Genomic DNA, 13,197 nt, shown 5'->3' on the forward strand with positions numbered 1-13,197 from the left:
GGAGAGGAAAAGACATATTTTTAAGGCAGGATGTTTTCGAGAAGTGAGGACATTTTTAGTCTAGAGGATATCTTTGGAAAGTCAAGACATTTTTTTGCAATTAAGTATGCTTTCTCTAGAAAGTGTGGGATGTTTTGGAGGCGGGGGAATTTCTTGGGACTTACTTTTGGAAAGTTGCAACACTTCTGGAAATACCACTTCTTGAGAAAGTGACATTTCTGAAGAATGGATATTTTTTTTAAAGTGAAGAGGTGTTGTTGAGGGTGAGGAAATGCTAGTGGCGGATGTTTCTCTTGTTTGAGATATTTTTACTTTTTGAAATGAGGCCTTCGTGCTTGGATTTTTAGACTTTTCCTAGAAAGTGAAATTTTTTCTGGGAAAGCAAATAACATTTTTCCAGACTGTGTTTCTACAAAGAGCTATTTGGAGGTCCAGACTTGATTTTGAGGTTCAGTTTGAGGTTAATGAATGTGCGGTGGCAGCGAGGCTCCTCACAGGTCTAGAAACTGCCTTCTCTGAAGACACAGTCCAGACAGGAAACCACCTGAACCTCCGTGATCTCAGCCTCTTTCATCACGACCTGTTTTCATTACCACAGACCAAACCCTGAGGGGATCGGAGGTCACGATACAGTGAGGCCTCGCTGCGACAGGAGGCTCCGGGTCGCCTCACGCTGCAGCTGCAGGAGGGAGGAGGACGGTGAAATCAAACGCACCCCCGTCAGCTGGCAGCGTTTCTATCTAATGACTGTTGGCGTGATTTACGGAGCCGAGCAGAGCCGGCTTCCTGCTCACACAAAACGGCATCTGTCCACAACCGAGCCGCTGTTTGTTTCTCCTAAAAACGTCCCAATTAAAAAGTAAGACGACACTTTAATGAGCTGGAGCACAAAACAGGTTTCAAATCAGAAACTGAACCTCAAAGCGAACTTTACTGTGGAGCTTCATGTCGTTTGGCAAACTGTGACTGAAAATAACTAAATATTCCACAGATTAAACTGTTTACAGATGTAGCGCTGCTGCTTGTTTGTCACTTCACAAAGCAGCAGCTGCAGACGGTTTCAGAAAACACAAAACATGTTTTAAAATTCCTCACATTAAAGTTTTGATCTGTAATTTAATATTTATCAGTTAGAGGTGAGGTAGATGCAACTGCCCGCCTCTATCTTTTTGTGTCTCTTTGTAGTTGTTTGGTCTCTTGTGACTTTGTCAAAATTTTGTACCTCTTTGTAGTCTTTTGTGTCTGTTTGTAGTTGTTTTTTGTCGCTGTGTAGTCCTTTTGTGGCTCTTTGTAGTTGTTTGGTCTTTTACGTAGTATTTTTGTATCTGTAGTTTGTCCCATTGTAGTCTTTTTTTTGTCTTTTTGTAGTTGTCTCTTCCATAGTACTTTTGTACCTATAGTTTGTCTCTTTGTAGTCTTTTTTGTCTCTTTGAAGTTGTTTGTGCTTTTTTGTAATCTTTTTCTGCCTTTGTAATTGTTTTGTGTCTTGTGGTAGACTTTTTGTGTCTCTTTGTAGTCTTATTAGGTCCTAGTTTTGTGTTTTTGTCATTGTTTTTTGTCTCTTTGTCGTCATGTAGTCACCCCACAACTACGCACTTAACACTCCACTGCACCTAAACTGCCTTTTATTTGACTAAATATTAATTTTTGTGTGGAGAAAGTTTGTTGGTGCACCACATTTATTCAAATTAAGAGTGTTGATCTATAGTTTAATGTTATTTTTCTCAGCTGTAGATGAGGTGGTTGCCGCCACCCTCCCCTACCCAGATGTTCCTGCTGCCCTCCCCGTCCCCCACATGATGGCGCTGGTCATGTCTCAGCTCCAGCCAGTCCTGGAGGGTTTCAACCGCTCTCTGGAGCACCTGAGCCGGCAGGTAGGTGACCTGGCCCGCGACGTGGCCCAGCTGAAGAGCAGCCAGCTAGAGGCGGAGCTACAGGCGGGACCCCCGGAGGGAGTGGAGGAGCCTCTGGAGGACAAACTGGACGAGGCCTTTCACCACATCAGGGAGCTGCGGAGGCAGGTGGAGAGCCAACGCAGCGACATGGAGAACAGGCTGCACTCCCAACATGCAATGCTGCACTACAACCTGACCAGCTTCAAGACGGACATCGACATGAAGCTGAAACGCCACCAGAAGATGCTGCAGGTCAGTGGATGATGGTACAAAGACACAAATACCGATGGTTCTTATCTGTTTCTTTCGACCACACAACATTAGCACCTGATATTCCTGTCATTTGCTAGTGACACGCTAGGCACTCACCACTTGCAAGTCACTAGCATTCATAGGATAGAAACAAGGACCCCCAGATCAGCAACTAGGGCTAAGGAAATCCTTAGGTTGGCAACTAGAATCCTTAGGCTGCCAAATGCCACTCCTTGGCTAGCAACTACCATTTCTAGTTTAGCACCTAACATTCCTAGGTTAGCAACTACTATTCCCAAACTAGTCACTGGCATGATTAGGCTAGCAACTTCGACTCCTACGCAAGAGTATTCCTGGGCTAGTCACTAGCATAACTAAGCTAGCAACTAGGACCCTTAGATCAGCCACTGGGGCTTAGGAAATCCTTAGATTGACAGCTAGGATCCTTAGGCTACCAACTGCCATTCCTTGGCTAGCAACTAACATTCAGAGGCTAGCAGCTGGGATCCTTAGGTTGGTAACTAGAATCTTTATGTTCGTAATTAACGTTTCTTGGCTAGCAACCAGCATTGTTAGTGTAGAAATTAGCATTCCCAGGTTAGCAACTATGATCCTGAGGTAAACAACTAGTATCCCTATGGTTAGCAAATAGGATTTTTAGGCTAGCAACTACCATTCTAAGTGTGGAAATTAGCATGCCTAGGATAACAACTAGGATCCTTAGGTTAGCATCTACTATTGCGATTCAGTAGAATTCCCAGGTTTGCCTCTAGCATTATCGGGCCAGGGCCCAGGATTCTAATGAAGATGTGCTGCAGGTCAGGGGACGACAGGTTGAGGCTTCAAACACTCACGGTTCTCAGAATTTATTTGTCAGTCAGCCTTTTCTTCCACAATGCAGAGCTATTATTAGTTGATTATTATTAATTGTAGCTCCTGTCTCTGCTCCCAGGTCAGCCTGCAGACCATCAATGCCACACTGTCTGAGCTGAAGTTTGACCAGGATCAGATCACTGAGGATGAGCCACAGGATCATCTCCCTCCACCCTCACCGCCTCCACCTCGGCCGCCACCCCCCTCCGACACCTCGGCACTGTGGGAGGCCATCGAACGTCTGGACAACATGGTGGTCAACAACACGGTGAAGGTGCGTCAGTGTAAAGCAGTTAATATTATGACACGTTAAATAACGCATTTAATCGCACCTTTTTCAGTTCCCTAATTTCTGGCACACCAGTAACTCTGATGAACACTCCAGCCCAGTAGGTGGCGGTAATGAACCTAAAGTCTGTTTTCCAGCGGTGATGAAGAAGCACAGGAAGCACTGAGTGACGTCAGGCTCTGGTGAACAGTGAAGGAAGACAAGACTGAGCTTGTTGGGCAGAAAGTTTTCTTTTAAAAATCTTCCTGATGGCAACTTGGATAAAAGCCTGGTTGTGTGCAAATTGTACAACAAAGAGTTTTCTGATCACCTCAATGTAAAACATGTTGCTGTTAGCACCGGAGCTAACGTTAGCTATGTCAGTCCTGCTTACGGCTAACGGTGTAGCCATCCCATAATAGACCACTTTTCTAGACAGTGCTTGAGTTTAGAGAAAGTCTTAAAATGTTGACTATAATCACTATTATTGTACTTTGAGTTTGCAGTAATCTGTGAATGTAGCAGACAGATGAGAAATGTAGATAAATAGAAATGAAACAAACATTTTTGTTGTTTAAGTTTTTACACTTTCAAGGCTCCACCTCCCTGGAGGAGTAATAACTGAAACAACAAAAATATCTGTCTTTTAATAACTTAATCATAAACTTTTTGTTTAGAAAAAATTACATAAATAAAAATTTATATTCCTAAAAAAAGAACCATCAAAATGACACCATTTATCAGACCCAGAAAGATGAAAACAGAATGAATCTCTGGATTTTCAACTTTCTGAAGCTCCTTGAACTACTTATGTGCCATACAGTTGAAAAAACAACTAAATCCAGGCTTTAAATCACCAAAATCAATTTTTTCTATATGTCCCATTTTAGAATTTTTATAAATTTCAAATTATAAACACGTATATGTCTATTCATTGATTCAACTGTCAACCACAATTCTATTTGAATTGAAAAACTTTACTTATTGTGTCAAATATTGCTATTTGACAAAAGTACGATTATTGCGATTAATTACAAAGCCTCTAATTAATTAGATTAATTTTTTAAAATCGCGTCACATCACTAGTTCATATTTTAATTAAATTAACGTGGACGTAAAACAGGAGGTTAAAAATGTCACCTGTGCAGGTGAACGGGCTGACGGAGGACGTGGAGGGGACATCGGGCAGCGTGCAGCAGCTCAGGCAGCACATGAAGGAGCTGGAGAAGCTGATCAACAACACGGCCCGGAAGAGCCAGGTCCTGTTCATGGAGACGGGTCTGGAGGTGGAGGACGCCAAGGTGTCGGTGCTGCGGCGGGTGGACGAGCTGGCAGGAAACCTGACGCAGCAGGACCAGCGGCTCCAGGAGATGGATGTGGACGTGGACTACCTGTACACCATCCTCTACAAGCACAACACCACCACAGACTGCGACTGCAAGGCCCTGAAAGCTGCTGTGGCCCGACTGGAGAGGGGCGTGGCCAACGTGACGGAGCTGGCCAATGAGAACAGACTGGCCCTGGAGGAGAACAGCGAAGGAGGGGCGGGGCAGTGGGGCGGAGCCAGCGACTGGGAGCCAGCGGTGGAGGCGCTCCAACATGGCCTCCAGCAGGTAACGTAGCCTTTACATTTAATAATAAATAAATAAAATTTCAAACTGCAACTGATTTTTTCATTTATTTCTCTTCAAAAGTTTTATCCAATCAAAGATATTCACAAACAGTGATGCAAAAAACAAAGAATGGCATCAAATCTTCACATCTGAGATGCAGAACTGATTCATTTTTTGCATTTTTGTTTTAAAAAATACTCAAAATCCTCACTTTTTCTATTAAAGTTCAACTTTATGGTTCAAATAGTGCGTACGTGTAATCTTCTGCCCATATTTATTCAATTTTATTGTTTTTTATTTGATTTCATTTACCTCCTACATTGTGTTGTGTACATCTTGCCTATTGTTGCATATGTTGTAATTCTTAATATAGTCTTTTTGTATGTATAAATTTTATTTTATTATTTATTGTTTTAATTTAGCTTGTTTTCAATGCACCGTCCAGTGGCAGCTATTTATGTTTTTTTCATGCCCCCATGTATGATGATAACAAAGCTGAAACTGGTCCTAAACAGGCAGAAATTTCATACTTAATCTGTTGCACAGAGTTCCTCGTCACACCTCACTCTCCCATTTATCTCTGCTCTTTTATCACTTCTTTCTCTGTCTATGCGCCTTACCATCATAACTGGTTACATTTCCTTTTCACTTCACTACCTGCGTTAAGTGACCAATCAAAATAAAACTTCCTTCATAACAGGAAATGGCAACATAAAACACAAGCAGTACTTTTCAAAGTAAAACTCTGCATATTTTAGCCACAATGAATTTGGGTCCTTTACATCATTCTTTAATATTTCTCCCGAAGATTTGAAAGTGAAGACGAATGAAATGAACAGACAGACAGCACTGTGTTTTCGTCCTGCAGGTGAAGGAGTCTCTGAACTCGGAGCAGACCACGACCAGGATTCTGGACCTCAGTCTGACCCAGCTGAGCGACTCGGTCTCTGGTCTGACGGAGGCCGACATCAAACTGAACGCGCGAATGGAGCACCTGTCGGCCTCCTTCAACTCGCTGCTCAAAGACGCCATCCGGCACAGCGAGGTGCTGGAGCTGCTGCTGGGCGAGGAGGTGCTCGAGTTCCTGGACTGGCCTCTCCAGGAGCAGGAGGCCAACTCGGTCCCGGTGCTGAAGGAGCAGCTGAGGCAGCTGCAGGAACAACTGAAGGGACACGACGAAAACATCAGGACGCTGCAGAGCGGCGGGACAGGTGAGAACCACACCTCAAACACCTGCAGCAGGTCTCAGGTTCAGACTGTGGACAGACAGGCTGGAATAATTTACTTAGTTTGGTCCTAAGTCCTACCCAGCTAGAGTAACGAACATTATCTACAATAATATTTAAGAAAAAAAAAAGGTTTTAGTTTAATGTTTAACACTCAGGTTCCAATTTCAAAAAGTTACACAGAGGTCCTTAAAGACAAAAGTGTCCACGTCAACTATTAGTTTTTCACTTTACTTATTTCTTTTAATCAGCATCAGTCCTGATCGCAATCATTTTCAAGATTTTAACCCTTTAAAAAAAACATTTTGTTCACATGATGCCACAGTTGTTTTGAAATTATTTTTCATGTAATAAATGCGAAGTGGAAAATTCTTATTAAATCATCGCAATCTAGCATGTGTCCATGATTAACAACAACATGGCGTCCAATGCATTATTTTTATTATTTATGCTATGTCCGATTTAAAGAACATTTAAAGGATTTTTATCATTTCCAATAAACTTCCTATGAGGTGAAAAATCAACTGAGACATGAAGTGCAACATTCAGAAGATGTTTGGAGGATGTTGTCAGATTATGAAAACCAACAATCAGCAAATGGTTTCAGGATGTTATCAAGTCCTCAGATGACAGAACATCTACAGACTATATTACAGCAGTGTTTAAAAAAGATGTTCTGTATATGTGTTTTTAAGCTTCCTGCAGCATCACGGTGATAATAAACATTTTCTCCTTTAAAACGACCAACCTCTCTTTTCAGGAGTCAGAGAGGAGGTACCGTCTGCTGACCAGCCCCCCTCCTCCTCTTCCTCCTCCAACCCCCTGCAGGACGACTGGCTGCCTGGTGACATGAGGAGGAGCATCAGTGGCCTTCCAGCCAGGGAGCGCCAGCTGCTCCTCCAGGGCAGTGACCTGTGGAACCTGGAGAAGACGGTGGAGGAGCTGCAGCAGAAGCTACTCAGGCTGGAGGAGAGACCCTGCCCCTGCCCCAACATCTCCACCAACAGGGAGGCGCCGCCCGGAGGCCTGGAGGCCAAGCTGCAGGCGGAGGTGATGTGGCTGAAGAGAGGGTTGGAGGAACATCTGAGGGTATTCAAAAACGTCTTCAGCAACGCCGACAGGTTGGTGGGAGCTGAAGTCACGCTGGACCTTGACAAGCTGTTTCAGCTGCTGAAGAACAAAGACGAGAAGAAAGACAGGAAGAGAGGAGGAGGGAGGGAGGAGTCAGGGAGAGGAGGACGCCACAGGAACAGGAGGGACTCCTCAGGTGAGTCTGGGATCTGGGATTCATATTTGGTTTTCATATTTGTCTTCTGAATATCTCTTAGGTGGTTTGACCTATATGTGGTTTGGTGCTCATTATCAGCCACTGTTATCATTGTTGTTTGTTTGGTGTTTATTAGTCGCTGTAAGTTGTTGGCAGTATTAGATTAAAGGTTGTTCTAAATCATTAGCAGTCATTTGTCTCTGAAGGTGGCCATTTAGTATCATTAGCAGTTCATTGCTGATTAGTAGCAGTTTGGCAGATAATATTGGTCATTTTGAGTCAATTGGTGCTGTTTGTCGTCAGTGGGTGGCCATTTAATGTCATTAGTTGCCGATAAGTAGTTGTTTGGTGCTTACTGTTGGTCATTTTTAGTCCGTTAGTGGTTGCTTGGCTCTTATTAATGACCATTTGGTACATATTAGCGGCTGTTTGCTGTCATTTGGCGCCAACTAGGAGCTGTTTTGTGTCCATTACTGGTCATTTAGTGTGTATTTGTTGCTGTGAATGGCTGTTTTTTGCAGATGGGTGGCCATTCGGTATCATAAGCAGTTGATTAGTGACTGACAGGGGCTTATTAGTGGTCATTTGTTGCTGTTAAGAGTCAATGTGTGGTCACTTATATCCCCTAAAAGGCCATTTAGTGTTGTCTATTGCCAATTAGTGTCCGTTTTCAGTCCATTACTAGTCATTTGGCTCTAATTACAAACTGTTTTGAGTCTGTTGCTTTTCACTCGGTGCTTATTAGGGGCTGTTGTGAATCATTAGCGGTCATTTATTGCTGATTAGTGGCAGTTTGGCAAACATTATTGGTCATTTTGAGTCAATTAGTGGCTGTTTGTCGTCCCTGGATGGCCATTTAGTGTCATTAAGTTGCCGATAAGTAGTTGGTTGGTGCTTACTAGTAGCCGTTTTGATTCAGTTGTTGGTCATTTAGTGCTTAATAGCGGCCTTTGTGAGTAAGTTAGTGGTTGTTTGACGCTCATCAGTGACCCTATTTGGTCAGTTACTGGTCTTGGTTGTTGTTTGGTAGCCATTTAGTGTTGTTTATTGTGGATTAGTGGCCATTTCTAGTCCATTAGTGGTTGCTTGGCTCTAATTAATGACCATTTGGCTCATATTAGCGGCTGTTTGCTGTCATTTGGTACCAATAAGAGCTGTTTTGCATCTGTTACTGGTCATTTGGTTTGTATTTGTAGCTGTGATTGGCCATTTGTTGCAGATAGGTGGCCATTTGGTGTCATTAGCAATTGATGTGGTCATTGTGGTCATTTGTAACCCCTCAAAAGGCCATTTAGTGTTGTTTATTGCCAGTTAGTGTCCATTTGGCTCTAATTACTGTTTTGAGTCTGTTGCTTATTGCTTGGTGCTTATTAGAAGCTGTTGTGAATCGTTAGCGATCATTTATTGCTGATTAGTGGCCCCTTTGAGTCCGTTAGTGGTGTTTAAATAATTATTTGTGCCTTATTAGTCATTCATTAGCAACTGGTGACCATTTTGAGGCTAAAAATGATCATATGCTGCTTGTTAGTATTCTTTATCAGCTGTTCTAAGTCTGTTAGGAGTGATTTGGAGCTTATTAGTGGTCTTGAGTCTTTTTGTGGTTGTAATTTTGTGCCAAACTGCTACAAAGAAGCACAAAATGACTACAAATAGAGTCAAAACAGCTGCTAGTAAGTGCTAAATGGAGGTTTTCAACTCCAAACAGTTGAAGTGTAGCAAAACTAATCAACACACAACAACCGATATACTTTAACTGTAAAATATTAAATAGGATTCTGTCCTTCTGAACTTTGACATCACATCTTTTGTTTTTTCCACCCCAGGTGTCTCCATCCCATCTGACCAATCAGAAGGCTCCCTGCTGTTTGTAGCTGGATCTCCTGTGAGCGTCTCCAACAGCGGCATCATCTTTGAACCGTCTCTGAACCGTGGTCACATCTACTCGGACGGCGGCACCTTCACGGCTCCAGGGGACGGGCTCTACCTGTTCCTCCTCACCTTGGACCTGAGGCCAGGCCCCGCCCACGTGGTCCTGAGGAGGGGACGGGGGGGCAGAGCTGCGGTGTCTCTGCAGCGGCGGAACGTGGCGGAGGCGGGGCTTTTCACCGGCACCGGCCTCCTGCTGCTGAGGGAGGGCGAGGAGGTCCGGCTGGAACTGAAGGAGGGACAGTGGGAGGAGTCAGAGGACAATGTGTTCGCCGGGCTGCTGCTCCACCGAACCACCTGAGCTGCTGGGGACCAATCAGCTGACAGCCAGAGGACAACCACCAATCAGAGACTGTGGGGGACGGGGTCACCGAGGGTCAGAAGCTGTTGTTGTGAAACACATTTCAGTCTTTAATCCAAAGCACCTTACAGAGTCATGAACTGGATCAAACCTGTCTGTGGACCTTTAGCTGTTTAGATTCCAGCACGAAAATTACACAAGAAACAAAACTAAGCCAGCTAAAATGATGTTTTGGGGCATTTTTTAAAACTAGAACGGGAAAGTCATTTTTATGCATATCTGTTTTGATGTTGCAGAAACAAATATAAAATTCTGACTTCCCTCAATATAAGTCTGTCATTAATGCTACAGAACAAGAAATATAACAAATTACCACAAAAAAGCCCAAAAGTGCTTAAAAACAAGCATAACAGTGTCTCAAATCAGTGTAAAACAAACAAAAAAGGCATAAGACGGGTATTAACAAGTGCAAAAGTCTTGTAAACAGGACCATCGGGCTACAAATATGCAAAAAACTGATTAAAAACAACCATGAGTACACACAAAACAGTTTTAAAAAGAAACAAACTGGCACAATTATGACCCTGAATGGGCAGAGAGATGCTACAAGTGCAAAACCGCCAGAAATGTATGTAAAACGACCACATAGTTACAATTCTATGAAAAAGAACCATGAATAGACAGAAAACAACTAAATGTAGTTGTAAAAGAATTACAAATAAACAAAAAAAAAAAAAAAAACGACACGATGGTTAAAACCATGCAGTTTCTGGCAATTGCACCCAACTGGCTGGAACAATTTTTGCAAGGGTTCGGCATGTTTACGCAGATGCACATATCTGACGAATCGCAGTCTAGAATTATATATTATTATAATCAAATATTTTCTTGAAAACTGCAGAAAGAATTTTTAATGCCACTGAGAATCAAATTTAATGCTTTTTAATGCCATTTAAGGCCTTAATTTTCACAAAATCGACTTAATGACTATTAATGCTTTTTAATGCCCTGCAGAAACCCTGAAACAACTGAAATAAAACCGACTGCAAAATATTGTCAGTTTTCTGCCAGTTAGCTTAGCTTAGCAAAAAGACTGGAAACGGGTGGAAGCTGCTAGCCCGGATCTGATGCTACATTCACATCACGTTTGAGCACGATGCTAAGAAACTGTTAAAATGAACCAGTACTGCAGCTGTGGTTGACACTGAGCGGTTAACTCTCTAAACTCCAAGCACTTTCTGTGTGGTTATTTTTGCTTCTGTCACATTTTTCCTCACTTTGGGCTCATTTTTCACTGCAGTATAAAGTCCTGCACCTCCATGAAACAGAATGTAGAGAGAACTCAGAAATGTCTTTTGGGCAGCATGACACAGGTATAAGGCCATAAATTATGAAAATTTAAACGCTAAAGTTGATTTTCTTTGATTGATTTTACAAAAAAAATAATAAAAACCTGAAAGAACATTTTTCTAAGTGTCCACGGGCAAAAATGGTGACTCTACATATTACAGATATTTTACTACCTAACATTTTAAATTAATTTCCTCTGAATTTTTGTAACATGATTGCTGGTCACACCTGAGTAAGACATGATTTCACTGTTCTGCTGAGAAGAGCAGAATTTTGTTGTTTTTTTTTGTTTGTTTTTTTTTACAAAATTTGGTTAAAGTTTTTTTTTTTTTTTTTTTTTTTTTTTTAAACATAAGATATGCAGAATAAAGTGAATTTAGTGGCATCGTGATTTTAGGATTAGATTTGGTTCAGCTTTCTGGTGTCCCTAATGGTCAGTTCAAGGACTGTAGGAACATTGAAAATCCAACCATCCTCACACAATTTGTGGCTCTGAAAAGCGGTGTAATTTTGGCATTTTTAAAAAAAAAAAAAAAAAAAAGATATGCTTTTCAAACCTGCCGGCGGGTTTTGGAGTTCAGAGTTAATCTGTCTACAAATCCAGAGTATCTTTTCCTGCTGAGGCTATTTTATGATTTTACAAACCTGTATGGGTTCATAATAATCCACAGTTAACCTTCATGTTGTCCTCAAAATTCACCCGTTTTAAAGTTTGAAAATGTGGAAAAAAATATATTTTCACAGTGAAACTTCTGATGTCCACATTTTCAACATTTTTGGGAAATTTGTGAACATTTTTTGGTGGAAAAAAAGAAATGTTAAACATGTTTCTTAAAATGTTTCTTAAGAAAAATCTTAAGGAAAAATCAATCTTAAGAAAAATCCAAATCATTTTTTGTGAATGTTCTTAAAGAAAATATTAGAAGTTTTACTGATATATATGTCATCACTTTAGATATTTTTAGGATTTGTTTGGAAGATTTTTACAAATTTTTGAAAATATTTACAAGAATTTTCTTGCCATTTTTTTTTTTTTTTAAAGAAAACTTTTTTTGAATTTTCTTCCTGAAGGTTTTGCAAATTTTCAGAAGTTTTTGGGTCTTTTTCAGACAAGGAAACAATATTTTTTGGTGGCCGTAATTTAAGACAAATGGAGGGTTAATGAATCTGAAAGCAAATAAATTAAATAAAAGCTTAAAAAAATATCACTGTAACAGCAGGTCAAACAGATCAGCTGGCTTCTGAATAAGACTTTAAAACATTTTTTCATCTGTCTTTCACATTGTTTAGTTTTAATTTGTTGAAAAATGTAAAAGATTAAGCCATTTTTGCTTTTTCTTCAATTTTAGTCTTGTTTTTTCTGCCTAAATGAATTCTGGGAGAACTACACTTCAACTACCGTTCAAACGTTTGGGGTCACTTCTAGAAATGTCCTTATTTTTGAAAGAAAAGCAGTTTTTTTCCAATAAAGATAACATTAAATAAATCAGAAATCCAGTCTACATATTGTTAATGTGGTAAATGACTATTCTAGCTGGAAACAGCTGATGTTTAATGGAATATCTCCATAGAGGTACATAGGAACATTTCCAGCAACCATCACTCCTGTGTTCTAATGCTACATTGTGTTAGCTAATGGTGTTGAAAGGCTGATTGATGATTAGAAAACCCTTGTGCTATTATGTTAGCACATGGATAAAAGTGTGAGTTTTCATAGAAAACATGAAAGCGTCTCGGTGACCCCAAACTTTTGAACGGTAGTGTTAATCAGCTCCAACAGTTTTTACATTCAACCAAACCAGTTTCAGACCTGCTGGTCACAACCAGCTGTTTCCCTTTCGCCTCCTGTCTTTAATGCTAAGCTAACAACTCCAGCTGCAAAACAAAACTGCAGCTGGACTCTCCAGAAACAGCCGAGCAGTGACTGGCTTCTGCCTGAGGATCAACATTAGTTACAGACTTCACATGAGGAAAATATTTGAGTGTAAAGTCGCCTGTATGTTTGTAAAGCACAAGCATTACAATGCAAAAACACACAGAGCAGAATATATTTAAATAAATAAAGGACCATGTTGTGTTTAAACTGTCAGCAGCCCGTAACTTAATAAAGTTTATATTTACTGAAACCACCAGAGATTCTTTGATTTTCTTTGATCACTGGTTGTTTAACCCTGTAAAGCCCGACCCATCAAAAAATAGCCAGAAAATTCAATTTTTTTGGAATTG

The 13,197-nt window shown here is 41.0% G+C and overlaps 1 protein-coding gene across 3 annotated transcripts in view; it reads left to right on the forward strand.

The window, feature by feature from the left end:
• Positions 1-13,097, forward strand: part of mmrn2a (multimerin 2a) — a 76,212-nt gene extending 63,115 nt beyond the window's left edge. For all 3 annotated transcript variants that reach the window (XM_055018325.1, XM_055018326.1, XM_055018328.1), the window contains 6 exons: positions 1,729-2,147; positions 3,100-3,294; positions 4,437-4,901; positions 5,770-6,112; positions 6,888-7,394; positions 9,218-13,097. In XM_055018325.1, coding sequence (XP_054874300.1) covers positions 1,729-2,147; positions 3,100-3,294; positions 4,437-4,901; positions 5,770-6,112; positions 6,888-7,394; positions 9,218-9,621 — 2,333 coding nt within the window. In that variant the 3' untranslated portion in view covers positions 9,622-13,097. The remainder of the gene's footprint in view (positions 1-1,728; positions 2,148-3,099; positions 3,295-4,436; positions 4,902-5,769; positions 6,113-6,887; positions 7,395-9,217) is intronic.
• The last annotated feature ends 100 nt before the right edge of the window (positions 13,098-13,197 follow it).

Source organism: Amphiprion ocellaris, chromosome 16 (genome assembly GCF_022539595.1).
Source record: "Amphiprion ocellaris isolate individual 3 ecotype Okinawa chromosome 16, ASM2253959v1, whole genome shotgun sequence".
Lineage (NCBI taxonomy): Eukaryota > Metazoa > Chordata > Actinopteri > Pomacentridae > Amphiprion > Amphiprion ocellaris.